We start from the raw sequence: 20,441 nt of genomic DNA on the forward strand, positions 1-20,441 counted from the left end.
TAACATTGTCAGGAAAAGTAATTCAAATCAACATTATAAAATCTATAACAAAGCCTGGACTAAAAAGGAAAAGGGGTTAAATTGTTTATTTTTTACTTGATAGAGCAAGAAAACAATTCTAAACAAATAGGAACTTTTTTTTAGGGTGAGGCGCTACACGGTAAACAGTGCTAGCACCCCAGATAAAACGGAATGGTGTTAGTCGTCAAACAGCAGTAGTCAGGACAGCACACTATTGGCTGCTGCACCTGCAGCCTGGAACCAGAGATATAATGATGAGTCCTCTATCTGTGCCATTATAGCATGGACAGCACCATTGAGGCCATCTCCATTTGGAAGTAGTTAAATTTATTTTCTTCACGATTAGCTGATCCCTCCTGATAACCCGGTTGGACATGTCACCAGGAGGGATCAGCCAATTAAGTTGGAAGTCCCACTGAGTTGACTACATTAAAATGGTGGAAGCCCTCAATGGCGCTGTGCATGCTAATACAGCCTTTTGGCGACTTAAGAGGCCTCGATCATTCTCTATGCCTGGAACGCATGCCAAGGACCCCAACCATCATGGCTCTGAGCAGGGCTCCAGAAGATGAACAGGCAAATCTCAAATGACACCCTATTCCCCATATAGTGAACTGCTTTTACCCAAAGCCCTATTAAGTAGTGCACTATATGGCAAATATGTTAGAGATGAAAGCCCATTTATCTCTCTGAAATCTCATAATAGGGTAGGTATGGAAGGGGGGGAAATCTATAACAATGGGAGATTAGCCAAATTGCTTGGTGGTTACAGAAAACAATGGGATTCATATGAAAAGGACAAGCTGGGGAGTTGCTGTATGAACCAGCACTTTATTAATTAACACTTACGGTGTCTCATTGTTAACACAAACACACTTGGTTTATCCGGAGCTCTGGAACACCACACACACTGCTATCAAAACATATTAAAATCAGGGGAAAGCATGTACTCCACATTTGTTGGAGAGGGGGGGGGGGGGATAAACAAGATAGAACCTAAATTCAAAGCATTGTTTGATAATTTCCTTTCAGTTTAATTTCTATTAGGCCACTGAACTGTTGTGTAGCTCTGAACCATGTTTGGATACAGAAGCTCGACCTCATAAGACCTCATACTGACACAGCACTGTCTTATTCCTTCTGAGAGGGAGCTTTGTAAGCATGGTGCATATTTCAACACTTTCTTACCCTGTACTGCACCACCTATATAAATGCAATACCGCTGGCATTTCCACCAGATGGGCTAGCAAGCTAGCTAATTAAGGGATCTGACATAACTCATACTCTCCCTTGTAAAAGAAAACAGAAATAAAAGTATAAATGTTTCTAGGGTTTCGTATAACTACATTCTGAAAGCTGTCCAGCTCTTTAGACCAATGAATGGGCGTGTAGAAAACACTGGACACAAGAAAATAATCTAAAGTGGAGATCCATTGGAACTGAGGGCATAAGCATACATCTTAACTAGTGACCCTATAAATATACCCAGACACAGCATGTGTCTTAAGAAAAGTAATGTCCCACAATCTATGACTAAAAGCAAAATGGCTTCATAAAATGAAGTCCCTTTCCCCTCCCCTTTTGCATTTCAGAAAAAAGCACATCCTGTCTATTTTGAACATCAAGGATTTAAAACAAGAGTAGAATGAAAGGATAATTTGGGCTGCACTATTTCTTTGGAAGGCTCCATTTTTAGTTTTTTTTTTAAAGTTTTTTTTTAACCATTTACAAGAATAGTCCTCCCACAATGTGTTCCGTGTTTGTACATATTAAAAAAGTTAAGTTAGTTACTTAATCCTTTTTCAGCTTAGAAAACAAAGTCTTTCAAAATGAAACACTAAACCAACAGATGTAAAACCACCTCAACAGTAATGTTACCTTTCAAACAAACAGAGACCTCCACAAAAGAGTCCAGTTCCAAAATAGAAGGGAGCAGAATCTTTTGACTTATAAAAAAAACAAAAAATATTCTAACATTCAGCCATACAAAATAACCAGACACACTCCGGGCTCCTCCTCTGTTCTGCACACCGTCGGTTCAAAGACAAGGCAGTCTATTCTGTGGATAGATTTTGTTCTTCTTCCAAAAGTCTTCTTCTTTTTTTTTTTTTTTTTGCAAAGCTGAAGCTATTTTAGTATTCCTTGGATGGTCCTCTAGGCTCACACCTTGATCACACCGATAGTCATTGCGCAAATTAGTACGCAGCATCATCTGGATATGTGTGCAACAAAAATTCAACATTCACCGTCTGCTACCATTTCTGTCAAGCTGTCTATGCATACAGTTTGACGCATAAGTTAAATCCAACGTATGCACCACAGAGCGCACTGAAACTGCCACTGCAACACAATGCTGCAAGGCAAACGCAGCGTTCCATTGGAAATTAATGTACATCTGGTGTAACAAAATGCAATAAAACCGTCGGTGTGATCGAGGCATCACCCACAGTCCCTGCCACGACATCTGTCTGTCTGCAGTCTTGTGCCACCAGCCATGCCAGGCTACCACTGAGGCCAGAGAGAGACCCGGTCCTGGCTCTCCCAGGTAGAAGGGGGAGATGAAGTAAGGCGCATCATTCACAGTGGACAATGTTGACGGTCACGTCACCTGGATAGCCAATCAGAGCCACAGACACAGCTGGACTGGGACATCCCTCCCTCTCGGTGTGAATGTGTGAAGATCAAAACTGACCAGGAAAGGAAGCGAGGCACCATAAATGTTTGAGATTGATTAAGTCCATGCCACCCTTTTAGATGTAGCAGCTCTCAGAGCCCTGTAGTCTCCCAGTATAACACCAGTGCGCCACACTAGAACTGAAGACTCACAGGAAGATAGATAGATAGATGATGGAGGGAGAGAACATAAGGAGAGGTGCGTTTTAGTTTTTATTTCATTGGTCAATGGTAGATTATGTGAAATTGTTTTCCAGAGAAGAGTCCTTTGTTAAATTGATAATGAGTGACTATTATTCAGATTAATAATAAGGGTTGATAGAGGGGTGGTGTTATTTCCATGTGTTGGCTGTCTGGGAGATGGAGCGGGAGGGGATCATGTCCAGGAGGTACTCTCTCTGGCGCTCCAGGTTGGCGGAGGTGGTGGTCTTGTTGACAGACAGGCTGGGGTTCACATATGCCATGGTCACACCTGGAAGGAGACGATAACCACAGCAGTGAGTACACAGGACTGGAACCAGGGACACAAATAGGAAACATCTCAAACACCCTCTTTACCATCCTTTAGCCTGTGTGCAGCCATTACAGCAAAAATCAAGGACACACCTTTTTATTGGAATGAATTGATTCTACATTTTAAAAACACACAAATGAGTCTGATCCACCACCAGAGGAAAGGCAAAGAGAGAGAAAAAGGGTCAGCTAGCTAAAGCCTATCTACATCTCAGACTTATAGTCACCCCATTTCTATTCATTTATTTAACTAGGCAAGCATACAGTCACCCCATTGAGGTAGTAATGCACCTTCCACAACCTTTTGTGACACTAGAATGTATTCTAGGTCGCCAGGGAGAGAGAGAAGAGGAGAAAGAGGGAGCGGAGAGAAAAAGAGAAGCAGGTGAGGACAGGGTCTTGTCTCTGTCCTGTAGAGGTTTATCTACCTGAGTTCCCGGTGGTCTGCTTCCTCCAGGCGTTGGGGTTGGCCGAGGGGTTACTGCTGCTGCCCTTTGTCCCCTGCGCCGGGCGCATGGCATGCTTACCTGGCCTGCTGGCCAGCGCGGCCGCCGTCACAGCGTTCTGCAGCTGCTGAGAGGATGTGGGGAACGAGTGACTGACACCGCGAGACCCCACCGCCTGCTGCACACTACGGGACAGTTGACCAGGGCTCTGAGAAGGGGAGGGAGAAAATATTAAGTTTAGTAACCAATGTGTTAATATAATTAAAGGATGCCACTGTTTTTTTAAGGTATCAAAATGTACAGACAAGCTTCCCCTTTCGTACAAGTTAGTTGTGTGTAGTGTTGCGTCCCAGTGCTGACCTGCTTGATGGAGGAGTGGTGGCGGGCCACAGGCGTGCCTCTATGCTGCTGCTGAAGTTGGGCTCTGGCCTGCTTGTACTGCTGTGACACCAGTACGTGCTGCTGGTGCTCACTCTTCATCCCAGAGGAAGAGGAGTGTGTTTTGGAGACAGTTGATGCGGCCTGATGGAGGATGCGCTGCTCTATCTCCTGCTCCTGCTGCAGGGCCTTGACAAAGGCCGCCTTCAGCCGGTTGGTGTGCTCTGCCTTCAGGGCCTTCTTCAGGTTGGACGACATGCAGTGGTCGCACAGGACGGGGCCGCTCTTCTCCGAACGCCAGCGCGACGTGAAGTCAGTCTTGCACTGGGCGCAGGTGTGCGGCTCCTCGGGGACGGGGGTCTCCGGGGCAACAGACTGACCCTGCTGCTTGCCTGAGAGAAACACAGAAAAGGGACATGCCAGTATTATGTACCTTATGCCAGCAGCTTTCAAATAGAGCAAGGGAGGTAGAATGAAGAGATTAGCTACTACTACTACTACCATAAAAAGCGTATAAAACTGCTGATGCAAGGAATCAATATTTCTGAATGAAAATTTTAACTCACCCCGTCCCAGTGTGTCCAGCAGGTTTTGCACCACCTCCTCCAGGCCCACCAGGTAGATGAACTCGTTGTTGGCTGCTGACGGCAAGAAGTTGAATTCGGGGGCGGGAGGTTTGGGAGGAGGGATATCCAGCAGGGTCTTCTCCAGCTGCTTCCGCAGAGCCAACTTGGCAGCCGCCTGGCGAGCAGCCGGGGACTCATTGGCCTGGACCGTAGACACACTGCTGCCCATCCCGGCCTGGGACGTCACGGACGATCCCTTCTGAGAGCCCTGTGGAACAAAGACACATATTAGTCCAGATGAAAAGCGATGGAGAAGTAATGCTGTTGTTAGTCGAAGGGGTCAATGTAAAATGCTGGCCAGTACGTTTAGTGACCTGTTTTCTGACTGTCCTGGGTGATAGTGGTCTGACCTGTGGTATGTTGACCAGGACGTTGGTGTTTGGGACGTTGGCTACCCTGATGAGGCCCTGCTGGATGATCCTCTGGCCCTGCACCTGGACGTTGGGGACCGAGGCTCTGGGGGCCAGCAGCAGGGGAGGAGGGCCCGACCCAGAGTGCTGCTGCTGCTGCTGCCGCAGGGACGCGATCTGCTGGGGAGATACCGCGATGGGCTGACAACGTCACACACACACACAGGAAGATAGGGTACGGCATGGACATAAGGGAGAGGGGAGTCACACACACAGGGAGAGGGACAGAGGCAGGAGAGGGCGTGGAGAGAGAGATTGAGAAGAAGATATGCAAAATATAATTGTTAAAATGAATTTACTGGAAAAGACTGACAAGCGTGTGTGTTATGCATTTGGTCTATTGGTTGCAGAGAGTTCACATCCAAGGAATTTGTTTAGAAAGCAGCATAAAAATGTGAAAACATACACTGAATATGCAGAGAATGTTAGAATTCATATTTCTTCATTTTAAAAGTCAGTTAAGAACAAATACTTATTTAAAATGACAGCCTACCGGGGAACAGTGGGTTAACTGTCTTGTTCAGGGGCAGAATGACAGATCTTTACCTTGTCAGCTCATGGGTTCGATCTAGCAACCTTTCAGTTACTGGCCCAACGCTCTAACCACTAGGCTACCTGCCTTATTAATAACTGACATTGCACAAGTACCAAAGGGGCATACTCAACAGACAACAACAAAAGTATGTTTAAAAAAGGTAAGTACCAGAGTATAAGTTACCTGCGCCCCTCTGACTAGGGGTGGCATGGTGGTCTGGGAGTTCTGCTTGGACGGGACATGCTGCCCACCCCGGACTAATGGAGGAGGGATCACTGTGCCTGAGCTACGGACTGACGACACCTGGACACAAAAACAACAGGGTTTACACGCAACACAACCACATGATGAACCCATACGATGAGGGACGATTCCCAACTCAAAAGCCACATGTGTAACTAAATCATGATTTAATGGCAATGAGATTTGCCCATGAAAGCGTCACATGATCAGTGTTGACATTTGCTGGCAAGTGGCCAGTCCTTGTCATGTCATATTTAAAATCGTTTTGTCAAGTCACATACAGTAAATGCTAAACAGAGCCATTTCACATCAGCTGTAGTGTGTCACCGCTAACTGCGTGTGATTACCTCAGACAGCACAGCATGGTTGAACAGATGACACACTGACAACAAGCTAGTACAGAGAGCTTGAATGCGCTTAGTGGCTGAATGGATGCACAGGTATACTATTACAAGGAGCGTGAATGTATGGTACACAACAGCAGCAATGTACATCTGTATGATTGTATTGTGTAGTGGTGGTGGCCTGTACCTGTAGCACTCCTTTGCCTGATGTCATGCTGCCTCTGACCAGAGGTGGAGGAGTGGCTACAGAGCCAGAGGTTGGCTGGAAGAGAGAGAGACCATGTTAATCTAGGGGTTTAGCGCAAACAGTGTGTGTGTGTGTGCGCATTTGTTTAGATACCTTCTGTACAGTGCTCTCCTTCTGTGTCTGGCTCTGTCGTAGTTTCTTCAGCAGCACCAGCTTGGCCTCCTGTAGTCTCAGCTCCTCCATCAACTGTTTGATGATGCACTCCCTCTCATCTGGCCTGCTCTTCTACACAAGGGAAGACAGCAGGGGGTCATACACACAACTACATTAGAATGTATTTGCATCCGTGGTAGATAAAGATACATTGTGAATAGTACAAAGGAGAGGAGTCGCTGTGTGTGTGTGTGTGTGTGTGTGTGTGTGTGTGTGTGTGTGTGTGTGTGTGTGTGTGTGTGTGTGTGTGTGTGTGTGTGTGTGTGTGTGTGTGTGTGTGTGTGTGTGTGTGTGTGTGTGTGTGTGTGTGTGTGTGTGTGTGTGTGTGTGTCGGGTCGTACCATGAGCAGGTCAGTGTCTGTCTTCCTGAAATGGTTCAGGCCGTTCATGACGGGGCTGGACGGCTCGTTGTCTGACAGCACTATGACGTCATTGTTTGGTGACAGGGGCTGCCTCTCTTTCTTTAAGTCACTGGGAGAAGAGAGAGAAAAACAATTTACTTTATAAGCTAAACTCTACTAGGCAAAATGTAAACATGGAGAGCAAAACCTTGAGTGACAATCCCTCTCCTCACACAATTTGGAAATGAATTTGAGTGTGATCATACAACACTAATCACCTAGCAAATGAGAACCACTTGGGCGTGTTTGCAAAAAGACACAGTAGCAAGATGGGTCCAGTAGAGGGTGGTACATTCTAACATTTCAGTGGTCTATGAGTGAGCAGCAGTTGTGGGACACCCAAGTTGATCTGAGATCAATAGAGCCGTCATGGTGGAGTAGGAGCTCTGTTCAGAGCCCTGTCTGAATAACAAGCAGACTCCAACTCCTTACAACTGGAATATAAGAGGAGAAAATGAATGCATTCAAAACAGAGCCAAAATACGTGAGCTTCTAGGCCCGAGCTACAAGTTGCAGACTTAGGCCGGCTGTGTGATTAGATCTGGCCTCATAGCTCCCTCTGTGGCCTTAGCTAGCTGTTGTTTCCTCCAGCCTGAGGAGGACAAAGAGGAGCAGTGGTATACAGTGTGGAGCCTGTGACGGAGAGGGGGAGTGAAAGGCCAATGGAGGAGATAGCTCGCTGGCCCCTACACAGCAGGCGTCCCGCTTGTACCCAGTGGGGGAGTGAGGCTGGGAGGTGGGTAGGTGACGCTTTGTACAGACAGTAGCTATGCCTGCGGCCCCACCCCTCCCAGCTGCTGACACCAGAGTCGCAGAGCAGAGGCCCGCAGGAGACACTGGAGGGGAGTGAGAGGGGTGGGGGAGGGGAACACGGCTAGGAGACAGCCTATTGTATACACCCTGACTGACTTGTGTCTTGGGCTACGGTGCAGAGGGTAGGACACAGGCATATCAACACGGACACAGTCATCCTGGTTGGTGCAAAACATCCCAGGGCCCTGCGGTGGTAACAGGGCTGAGGCCTCGTTGTTTAGAGGGCAGGCCGAGAAAGATACAGTAGCTATGGTTTACAATCACACAGTCCACAGCTTGTGATACAGAGGGCTTGTAAAGCAATGGACCAAGTAGGGCAAAAAGTAAACCAATGGATAGGACCACACACACACACACACACACACACACACACACACACACACACACACACACACACACACACACACACACACACACACACACACACACACACACACACACACACACACACACACACACACACACACACACGACCTAACCAGGAGTAACTCCTAGCCCAGGCAATGGGCAAAGCTAGGGTTATTATATATATGGTGACGAGGTGATCATCTCCACCCTAAAAGCTGATTTGACAAGCATAAACAAAAGCCAAGTACGTGGTTACATAAAATCCAGTGGCCACGGCTTTCTACAAGCTACTTACGTTAGTTCTCTGGAATACTCAGCAGTGTTGACACACTTCCTCTGAAAGAGTTAACTCATGGGAGGTAGGTATTCCTACCAGTACAAACCACTATTCATGAAACTGGACATGGACAAATGTCATCAACCGTTTGCTTTAGCCTATAAAAAGGTCTATCCGGCCAAAATAAGTGTTTATTTCTTTCTAATTATATGACATTGGAAAGCAATTCATATTCTATTACTCAGTTTCTGAAACAGTTGGATCAAAATGTTAGATCTCCTCTGCAAACACTAAAAGTTCTACAAAAAAAAACATGGAAACAGTAGCAGCACAGGCTTAGGGTGAAGAAAAGGGCAAAGGTGACATGAGGGTGAACTACTACAATGCATAACTGCAAAGCTCTTCCTTGGCGGCTATCTTCCTTGCGTACTACTGCTCTTACCTCCAGTGTATATTAATGACTCTACCAAGTGAAGAGATCACATCATGACATCAGGCATTTGGTCATGTGACACACACACTCAACAACAGCCCCTCCTTTCCCCAACTGCTCCTTCCAAAGTGGAAACCATGGCAACGACCGGCTGGAACCAGTTTGTGACACATAGCCTTCATTTTGTATGAAGTGAGGCAGAGTTCAGGTGCTGGAGAAAATGGAGCCCGTCAGCCAAAGCCTCAGACTTCTCAAGATGGGTGCAGGCCACCAGGAACAGAGGGTCACAGACATGCACTTCCTGTGTGAGAAGCCCACTCGCTAGCTAACGCAGACAGCAGTTCAAACACACCTACACATAGTTGTTGCAACACACACACACTAACAGCCTATGCTTCAACTTGTCAAAAAATAACTTTTTCCATAACCAACCAACCTCCCTCACCATCAACAACAGCACATGACCATCCATGCATACCCCCATAACTCATTTTAACCCAACCATATCTGAAGATCTAGACAAGGCCTCTCTCACATACTGCCTCAGTAGAGACATACAACTTTCAAAATCAACCAAAACCTTAACAGCTGGATAATCAATTCAGGACATCAACAACATCATCCCATATTTGCCTTTTTGGATTTACAATGTTCCACTTTTAAAACTTGCTCTGCAAGCAAATGTCCCTTTCCAGTCATAAAAAAAGCACTACATTCCCTAGTCACAAATGTACCATGTGCAGACTCCAAGACAACCCATCATATTGTAAACATGCACCAAAGGCCAGATGGAAAAAATAACATTTTAAAGCAATGTTCTAAAACTAAATCCAGAGAGTGATGGTAATATTATTATTAACAAAAATAGACAACGTCTGAGGGTACCACAGTCCAGTTCGGCCTTGTTCAAATGTACAGCCAGAAAGAGTGTAGGCTTAGACCATGTGCGTAATCATTGTTCTTCTCACCTCTTGGACGTGCTCATGTCGACAGGCCCGTCCCCAGTCTGCACCTCCACTTTGATGGTAGCCTTGACCTCGTCGGTCTTCAGGATGCTCATGCTGGCCACCTTGGCTGCCTGCTCCGTCTTCACCACATCTCCTCCCCCCACAGCCACTAGAGCTATAGGGCCGTCTGCTGCAGGTGGCTGTTCACTGTTCTCCAGCTTCACCTTCTTAATGTCCAGCTCCCCCCCGGGGCTGCCAGGGGCCACCACGTCCCTCTCCAGGGCCCGCTTCTGGCTGCGCGTCAGACGCACCGCCTCCTCCGACATCGCTCTACCTGGCGATACAGAACGAGAGACAGGGGGGTTAAAGATATAGATAAACACAGAGGTCTGTGTCAGCGGCGGGCAGGCTTAAGTAGCATCGCACCACCCCAAGATGAGATGGAAGTTGAACACTGGCTGATAATGAGTGGTCATGCAATGCAAACACCACTGTTGGGGAAAGATAAACAAACACTGGACCAATTCAACAGTGAGGCACTTGACCAATGAAAACTGGACAAATCTAGGCCTAAATGCTCACTGAGACACCATATCAGTGTGGATGTGTGGTAGCGGGCCGGTCAGTAATTCCTCCAGCTGTGCTGGAGAGGGGGGGGGGCTCTGTCTGACTGACCTGACTGCAGCACAGGCCTGCCTCAGTGCCAGCTCCCCAGATGCTGACCCAAATCCCCCATCATTAAAGTAATAGCAGAGGATGGAGCAGGAAGGAGACACACTCAGCTTGAACATCAGCCTGACCCACAACTATGGCACTACTCCATGGATAAAGCAGACACTCACACAGACGCACAGGTTATGAACTGAAACAAGAATCAGAGCTCAGTGTGTACTTGACACTGTGTGTGTGTTCTGGACTAGAGTTGAAGTACAGGGAAGGGGGGGGGTTGGAAGACCATTAGGCCTACTCTTATCTTCTTTCAAGCCTGCTGACTCCTGTACTTCTAGTCTGCCGTCTCCCCTTAAGTAAATATAATTGCCTCATCACTCCCCTTATAGAGGTTGTAAACAATCATTGGGGCAGCCACTGTATAGACTACCTGAGTGTACTCACTTCTACCATCAGATAAAGAAGGCTGACTCAAGGTCTTTCTCATCCACTGTGACATCACCAGAGCAGAGCTCCATATTACCCTTCCCAAGATTCTATGGGACACACAAAGCCTTTCCATGAGAACCGGTTTAAACCAGTCTGAGGGTTGAGAAGAGGCTGGAGGGAGCAGGTTTTAACCCAGAGAGACCGACTGGCAGCAGGAGACGCCACAGCCTCCTGCAGCCACTGGGAGGGGGGCAGAGATGCTGTCGCCTGCATTCCAAAACACAAATGTTTGCCAGAGAACAGGAGGCGGACAGCATCACAGACACCACTGAAAAATGTACAGAGACAACTGAATGATGCAAAATGGCAATCAATCTATAACACTGAACCAATCACTATCAATAGTGAAGTGATCCATGTCCATAACATGTCAACTTTATTTAGGTCTAATTGCTTAAAACATTGATTGTCAATGACACACACACACACACTGAATCAATAGATTAATTCGGAGGGGGAAAAAGGAGACTTAAGAGATTCGAACGCCTAGATTTCAGTATGATCTGTGTTCAATTAATTCAGGTGGTGACACAATATGCTGAAGAATAAAACATCCACCAGTGCTCTGAATCGTGTTTACTCTTTCACATCTGGAAACCATAACGTTGGCCATGTTCAATTAGTGTCATAAACTGTGCCCTATAAAATGTGCTGGCACATTAGAATCAGGGCTTTACAAACTTTGTACGCATGAAAACGTCTTTGCTATGGCTCACATCAAAACAGCTCAATGGGTGAACCACACCTCGGGTTGGCCTGTCAAACAAGGAACTGATTTTCACACTTGTGTACCTTGGAGTGTGTACAAGGCCAGCCTAAACCCTCAGTCACTCAGGATACTTTCTGCAAAATGGCTATTGTAATATCATCTTGACACAAGCACAAAAATACATTCACCAGTCAAGGTTAAGAATAAACATGTAGAGTAAATTGCTTTGATGACTGTAAACTAAATCGATGATGCTCACAAGGCCCATAAATTCATGCAGTTCACATTGACAACAAACTCACTTGTGACAAAAAAAAACAACACTTGATTGCCAGTTTGTTGGACCTGTAACTGAGTTGAGTGGATCAGTCTGAAATTCTCCAATGTTGGTTGGGACTCAGTTCAATTCCCAATTGACTTAAAGCACACATAAGAAGAAAAAAACAGATGCTTGGACTTGGAGTTTTAGTGAGTCATTGGTAGCTGAACACACATTTCACCCCAGGAGACCAATACCAGCCACTCCTAGCACTGATGCTTAGACTACCTAAACATGATTCAAATTCAAACACCCCCAAACATAAGTAGTACAGCTGGGCATTACATCTAATTAATGTTTTAGCAAGATATTCCAAATGCCTGTATCGCAAGAATGTTGCTCTGATTGTTCTCATCTCCTTCACTCTTTCTGCTGTGACTGCACCTTCCCATTCACACACCAAGCTCCTCCCCCTGCAACTCAGAACAACAAAGATGAAAGATCACTTCTTTCTCTCTGACAAGTGATTTCAACTCGCTAATTGCATTTAAGGTTTGGTCGAATAAAAATCGCTCATATGAACTAGAGGTCGACCGGCTATGATTTTTCAACACCGATACCAATTATTGGAGGACCAAAAAAAGCTGACACCGATTAATCGGCCGATTATATTATATATATATATATATATATATATATATATATATATATATATATATATATAATAATGACAATTACAGCAATACTGAATGAACACTTATTTTAACTTAATATGATACATCAATAAAACAAATTTAGTCTCAAATAAATAATGAACCATGTTCAATTTGGTTTAAATAATGCAAAAACAAAGTGTTGGGGAAGAAAGTAAACGTGCAATATGTGCCATGTAAAAAAGCTAACGTGTAAGTTCCTTGCTCAGAACCTGAGAACATATGAAAGCTGGTGGTTCCTTTTAACATGAGTCTTCAATATTCCCAGGTAAGATGTTTTAGGAATTCTAGGACTATTTCTCTCTATACCATTTGTATTTCATACACCTTTGACTATTGGATGTTCTTATAGGCACTATAGTATTGCCAGCCTAATCTCGGGAGTTGATAGGATGGAAGTCATAAACAGCGCAATGCTTGAAGCACAGTGAAGAGCTGCTGGCAAATGCAGGAAAGTGCTGTTTGAATGAATGCTTACGAGCCTGCTGCTGACTACCACCGCTCAGTCAGACTGCTCTATAAAATATAAAATCATAGACTTAATTATAATAATACACAGAAATACGAGCCTTACACTGAACCCAAACCGGCTGCGCGCGTGTGCGCCATTGTACATACATTTATTTTGTCCCCCTACACCAAACGCGATCACGACACGCAGGTTAAAATATCAAAACGAACTGACAATGAGATTAATTTGGGGACAGCTCAAAAAGCATTAAACATATGGCAATTTAGTTAGCTAGTTAGCTTGCACTTGATAGCTAATTTGTCCTATTTAGCTAGCTCGCTGTTGCTAACTAATTTGTCCTGGGATATAAACATTGAGTTGTTATTTTACCTGAAATGCACAATGTCCTCTACTCTGACAATTAATCCACACATAAAACGGTCAACTGAATCGTTTCTAGTCATCGCGCCTCCTTCCAGGCTTTTTCATCTTTGAACTTATATGGTGATTGGCATCTACACTTTCATAGTATTACCACGACAACCGGCAAAACAGTTAGTCTTTCAATCACCCATGTGGGTATAACCAATGAGGCGATGGCATGTGGGTACCTGCTTCTATAAACCAATGAGGAGATGGGAGAGGCAGGACTTGCAGCGCGATTTGCATCAGAAATAGGAATGTGGGTGCAATAATTGAATAACATGGATTTCTAAATTTATTTTGCAACACTCACGCACGTGACTTGTCCGGTCTGGTCAGCATGTTAGGTCATTAATATGGTCAAATCCGGAAACTATCATTTCGAAAACAAAACGTCTATTCTTTCAGAGAAATACAAAACCGTTCCGTATTTTATTGAACGGGTGGCATCCCTAAGTCTAAATATTGCTGTTACATTGCACAACCTTCAATGTTATGTCATAATTATGTACAATTCTGGCAAATTAATTACGGTCTTTGTGAGGAAGAAATGGTCCTCACACAGTTCGCAATGAGCCAGGTGGCCCAAACTGCTGCATATACCCTGAGACTCTGCTTGCACAGAACGCAAGAGAAGTGATACATTTTCCCTAGTTAAAAGAAATTCATGTTAGGAGGCAATATTAACTAAATATGCAGGTTTAAAAATATATAATTGTGTATTGATTTTAAGAAAGGCATTGATGTTTATGGTTAGGTACACATTGGCGCAACGACAGTGCTTTTTTCACGAATGCGCTTGTTAAATCATCACCTGATTGGCAAAGTAGGCTGTGATTCGATGATAAACTAGCAAGCACCGCATCGATTATATGCAACGCAGGACAAGCTAGATAAACTAGTAATATCATCAACCATGTGTAGTTAACTAGTGATTATGTTTTTTTATAAGATAAGTTTAATGCTAGCTAGCAACTTACCTTGGGTCCTTGCTGCACTCGCGTAACAGGTGGTCAGCCTGCCACGCAGTCTCCTCGTGGAGTGCAATGTAATCAGCCATAATCGGTGTCCAAAAATGGCAATTACCGATTATTATTAAATCGGGCCAAATTATTCAGCCATTCCGATTAAATCGGTCAACCTCGAACATGGACACCGAAACACATTGAGACATCATGTCACTATAATGGAGGACAACTGAACCTTTCTAACTATAGTCTTTATGTCTCAACTCCTCAAACTGCATGAAGAGCAGACCCCTAAAAACAGACTATCAATGAACATTGATTCTGGAAAATGAATGTAGCAGTTTAGCCACAGACCTATACTAGCTGTCTAGTCTGTGTTTTATGTACAATGAGCATAAAAAACTATTATATAATGAATTGGCACCTCGTTCTCATTCTGAGAAATAAGATATTGAAATCAAGTTGCCCATCTGAACAAAGTGGACAGGCCAGCATGCTGTTCAAACAGTTGGAGACGGACAGAAGGGTGCGTTCATAACAATTCAACTGTTCTACCATGTTAACCAGCAAATAGATCCAAGTTGGCTAGATTTTAAATATGAAAGATTATCTGGCTACCCACTAGCATGTGGAATTATGCATGACAGATCGATTATGAGACCTAACTGTGTTCATTTTCTACAGCCAATACCTGCTACGAGATGCATGGTTCTGGTAACGTTTCTAACAAGGGTATTTTCATAGACGTGAAAGCCAGACCAGTGATTATTACAAAGAAAAAGCAGATTAAACTACTGTACCATTTAGCCTATGTATAATTTCACAAACCCTGACTTCATTAGATTATTGCTGACTGTTTGAAATGCAGCGTATCTTACCTGTAAATTGTACAACAAAAGCTTATTTAGAGACAATATAATACATTGATATATATTGTGAATCGCCATAAGATTGAAAAAAATCTAATCAAATAGATTATTCTTAGGCCATATCGCCCAGCCCTAAGAGGAACCAGTTGGCCAGGCTACTGAAACTGGTCAGCTCATCTTTTTTTTCGCCCACTCAGCACTTGCATTGCCACAGAGCTTTAGTGATTCATAATATCCCCCACATCTGCTCAATGTTTCACTAAAACTGCCTATTTTCCAGGAAGGCAGGGCATTTTCAACTAAAACAAACGGAGGCCAGATTTAGGAAGCTCAAGCAATGATAACAGAACCAAGAGAGGTGGAGGGCACGAGAGGTGGAGGCAAGAGGGACCCTGCCTATAAAATGGTGGGGTGGAAACACTGTTGCGCTAAGAGGGACTGAGCACTGCGACATAACAAGGACAGATGTGCCCCGTTTCTACCCATCCATGAGCACAAAGGGCATCTATCTGAAGGGGGTGGAGCATGCATGAACCACAGAGTACACAGCTCTTTACTATCATGCCCTGAGCTCACACATTCACAAACACACTTAGTGACACTGGAGGGAACTGATGGTCGCTGAACGTCCTCCCTGAATGCAGCCAGGGACAGCAGGGCTCAAAATGGCCGCAGGGCCTGAGTGGCACAGCACAGTGTAGTATTACCTGCTCTTGACGTAGGTCTACATGTGAATCATAGGAGCCAGAATGGCCTCTGCAATTCCCTCCCCGATGATGACATCCAGTAGAGTCATCTCTAAGGGAGCTATTCTTGTTTGTAGCTCAGGCATGCATGACTTATCTCATAGTAGATGGATGGCATCATGAAGATGTAACATTTGAGATACTTATGTGCCGTCCTCAAATGTCACATCACACATCGCCTACCTACCACCCTGTTGAAGCTCATTTGCTATTCACAAAGCAATGTCTATCTATAGCTAGGTTTCCATACAATTGCCGACATATTTTCATGCAAATATTCCAAAATCTGCATTAAACAATGTGCATTTTCCCACCAAATTGACTAAAGGCTGGGTGTGATAACGTAGTGCACATACAAATAACTTGCCGTTAAATTCCCATTTACTGAATAAAAGTTCAAATGCGTTTCCATTGCATTTCCAACTTTGATGGTTGTCACAAAAATGTCTGCGTTATAATAGCAAAATGTGCCCACTCTGGTCTTGGCACATGCTCTCTAGCCAACAGCTCTCAGATACAGTGTGGGTAGGCTACCTACATGATGACATTATTATGGACAAAAGAGCCAGATTACTTTTATTTGTCAAATGTCAGCCAAGCGTCAATCACCATGTGATTGCGATTCCAAGTTTACGTCAAGATGGTTATTATATAAATATTAGCAAATAAAGGCATTTCACTGCAATCTCTAGCATAGTTCATTTTACAGACAAAAATATCCCACCTCGTCTAGCGTATTTTGTTTTGTCGACATTAGGAACGTTCACCGCCAAATTTGCTGTTTCCATCAGGTCTGTCTTGACATGTAATTTATTCGCATAAAAACAGTTGGATGGAAACCTGGATTATGTGAGAAAAATCAGGAGATGTTGCATTAGACAACCTCTGGGAAAACAGACAGAGCAATAAACAGTAGAGTACAGCTAAAACGTATGTACTAAAAGGCAGGAAAGTGAGAGTTTATCCATTCACTGCCATTCAAAGTAACGTGAGAGGGATTGACTGGGGAATAACATAGCAACAGTACTTCAACCAGTCATCTGCACTGACACGGGCTGAGAGAGTACTTTGGAAGCAGGTGATGGCAGGAAGGTACCACGAAGGAGTGGAATGAAGAGAGTGCTTAGAGCCCATACAAGGACAGATTGATGACATTTCTTTCTGCCTCTCACTATAGGGTGTCAATCAGGAGACTGTGCTGTGAGAATTGAGCCTTGCTTTCAGTCAATGACCCTCCATTCAGGAAAACAAAAGCATTTCATCATGAAAAGACAGGAAAAAACGAGTTCAGGATTTCTTTCATTACTTGAAAATGGCCAGTACAAAACACTGAAAAACATGTTTAGTTTGAAATAGAGTGTAGATCATTCTTGCTGTGGGCAGAGGGCCAAGTATGGATCTAGAATCAATGATAGTGTCATTAGGCACCATCTGGCAACTCCAGTGAGAGTCAGTAAAATAGTGGAATTTGGAAGACAATTTCATCTCACAAATAACCCCAATCTGTCGATCAACACCTGTAATGTAAAGGAATCAACAGGTCCGACTGAGGTAGGCTATGCATTTCAAACAAGCAAAACACCATGTGTGACATCTCAAAGGTTTGTTTGCCTCACCTAGCCCCTAGACTAGCTAATGTTAGTGAGCTAACGTTAGCCACCTAGCTACAATTTGTAACATACGTTAGGAAAATTAGTAACATACTGTACATAATGCAAATTCATAACATAATACATTGTCATTCTTAAAACATATATGAAATGGATGGACATCCATAAATTAATACATACCATACTAAAATGGAATGTCTCAGATTTAAGTACAGAATAATACAAAATGCTCTTAGCACATCACACGATATAAAGTGTTATCAGTTTGCAAAGGTGATGGTAACATAGTATGTATCAGAAAACAAATGCTTTAATTGGACTCGATAACTGGCTTTGTAATGTACAGCGTTAATCTACACAATCTAAAGGCAAACAGTCACCTCAGGTTTCTAAATGACGTGTGCTCATACATTGCACTCTACCCATTATCAACAGGGTTGGAAAATTACACCCGCCAAATGCTCGGCCTCCAACCGCAAGGCACTACAGAGGATAGTGCGAATGGCCCAGTACATCACTGCTACCTCAACTAACCGGCGGCCCTGCACATTGACTGTGTACCGGCACCCCCGTTATTTTACTGTTCTTCTTTAATTAGTTGTTACTTTTATCTTACTCTTATCTGTATTTTTTTTAACTGCACTGTCGGTTAGGGGTTCGTAAGTTACTATTACACTGTAAGGTTGTATTGTTGTATTCGGCGCATGTGACTAATACATTTGATTTGAATGTATTTCACCAGCCACTTTGGCGGGTGGTCACACAAACTATTTGTTTTTTTAATCCAAAGGCCACATGTAGAAGTTGGTCGAATTGACAAGTCTACTAAAGTGTGACTTTGCCCTCGTGTTTCTTGGCCAGTTATATAGTAATACATGTATTGTTTTAGATGAACAGAAAGCATGCTAATTTACCACTTTTGAATTAGTTTAGGCCCATTCCATTTTAAGCGATTCCTGCTATAAACAATGGATCGATTACACAGTTGGCTAGAACAATATGGAGAACCTGGTATGACTCTCCTGTGAGCACATTCTATTTTCATACGAAATCCTTCAGGGGTATAGGATCAATCAAAATGCATTTCCTCAGGCTGCTAGCTAACCTCTTCTATCTGATATGTAAATTACCTTCCCAAGGGATTGAATTTAGCGAGCTAGAACATTAACAGCACACTGACACTTTTAAAACAGGCTCTATTGGGTCCAGTGAGAGAGGGAGACAACATAATATTGCCCAATAAATGGGCTACACACAAAGCTATTAAATCTCCTTCCTATGCAATTAGTGTCCATCTGCTCCCTGTGATACACATTTTAAAATCAGCATATCGTCCTAGATATGAATAACGCAAAATACATTTGTTTAATTATTCATTTAAGCACTACAGATCGTGTTTTAGGTTCAGAATGACGTCAACTCCTAATATGAATTTAGAAAGAAAGTAAAACTTCAACCCGCTGCATTTTCTTTGGAATATCTGATTGTGACAAAAAACACATTGCTTAATCTGGTTCCACCAAGCTGAGTACATGGAGACTAAACAGATAGGGAGAGAGAGCATAGAAAGAAGAGTGAAAGAGAGGGAGCCAGCTGACTGGATGGCGGGGAGGGTAGAGTGGCTGGCCCTAGATCTACTGTACACTGACAAACACTTTTCCTCTTCAGCGTCCTCACTCTCCGTCTCCCATTGGTTGTGGCAGCATGGAGGCAGGGAGGGTGCCCCTACTGGTTCGGTCCTGAACACCAGGGGTTAAGCCCTGCCATTTTAACGCAACTGACAGATCAGGCCATTAGGGTGTTACCTAACAAAATGGAGGCCTTTAACCCTGCATCTACCAGAGTGAGGCTCCACCTGGATTCCCCTTAGCAACCGGACGGCGACCGACGGCACGCGCAAAGCCCAAGAGGTGCAGCCAGCCCCCTACACGTGAGCACAAAGGAATGTGCACGTACGGAAAAGACTCAATCACAAACACCAAGCACACTGCCCCCCCTCAAACATACACGCACACACACACAATCCCAGTTTCTGAGAGGAAGAGGACTACTTTACATTAGTGTTTGCAGTCACGATGCAGGCCGATCGAGCCGCAGCATGCATTGGGACATTAAGAGCAGATTAGTTCATAGATCATAATTAGTATGAAATACCAGCCGCTGTACCTCTGATTCCATTAACCATGTGATCTTCATGATGACACTGCCAGTGGATAAACTGATCAGCTAGACTAGACTCGTTTTAGCTTGAAGTCATGAATTTGAATGGCAGCACTGTTGAAGTTGGGTTTACCCTGCTAGGTCAACTACCTGGACCGTGATTCTGCAAAACTCAAAGTGAAGGGTTGCATTATAGGTCTGTGCTGACTCAGAGAACACAATGACTAACTAAACTTAAAAGAACTTCCCCGTCACAGGGGTGGGCAATTCCAGTCCTCGAGGGCCTGATTGGTGTCACAGTTTTTCCCCAGCCCTGACTCCAATAATCACCTAATAATGATCTTCAGTTTAGAATGCAATTTGATTTAATCAGTTGTGTTTGCTAGGGATGGAGAAAAAGTGTGACACCAAATCAGGCCCTCGAGGACTGGAGTTGCCCACCCCTGCAGGCTAGCACATAGCCTACTTGAGGCAATATGCTGGTAACAATACTTGAACGTTATTCTTCGGCACAGGCTACCTGTAGCCTAAAAATTATTTATACCCTAGTATATGGAAAAATATCCT

At 44.1% G+C, this 20,441-nt stretch overlaps 1 protein-coding gene across 7 annotated transcripts in view; it reads right to left on the bottom strand.

The window, feature by feature from the left end:
- Nucleotides 1–71: 71 nt before the first annotated feature.
- Nucleotides 72–20,441, bottom strand: part of LOC123997109 (transcriptional repressor p66-alpha-like) — a 32,623-nt gene continuing 12,253 nt past the window's right edge. For 2 of the 7 annotated variants that reach the window (XM_046301160.1, XM_046301156.1), the window contains exons 2-11: nt 9,830–10,142; nt 6,931–7,060; nt 6,530–6,661; nt 6,377–6,451; nt 5,771–5,905; nt 5,008–5,208; nt 4,598–4,865; nt 4,014–4,423; nt 3,636–3,861; nt 72–3,166 (exon numbers count right to left, since the gene is read on the bottom strand). In XM_046301160.1, coding sequence (XP_046157116.1) covers nt 3,027–3,166; nt 3,636–3,861; nt 4,014–4,423; nt 4,598–4,865; nt 5,008–5,208; nt 5,771–5,905; nt 6,377–6,451; nt 6,530–6,661; nt 6,931–7,060; nt 9,830–10,134 — 2,022 coding nt within the window. In that variant the 5' untranslated portion in view covers nt 10,135–10,142 and the 3' untranslated portion in view covers nt 72–3,026. The remainder of the gene's footprint in view (nt 3,167–3,635; nt 3,862–4,013; nt 4,424–4,597; nt 4,866–5,007; nt 5,209–5,770; nt 5,906–6,376; nt 6,452–6,529; nt 6,662–6,930; nt 7,061–9,829; nt 10,143–20,441) is intronic. The other 5 variants (XM_046301163.1, XM_046301162.1, XM_046301159.1 and 2 more) reach the window with 5 other exon arrangements.

The sequence above is a fragment of the Oncorhynchus gorbuscha genome, linkage group LG15 (assembly GCF_021184085.1).
Source record: "Oncorhynchus gorbuscha isolate QuinsamMale2020 ecotype Even-year linkage group LG15, OgorEven_v1.0, whole genome shotgun sequence".
Lineage (NCBI taxonomy): Eukaryota > Metazoa > Chordata > Actinopteri > Salmoniformes > Salmonidae > Oncorhynchus > Oncorhynchus gorbuscha.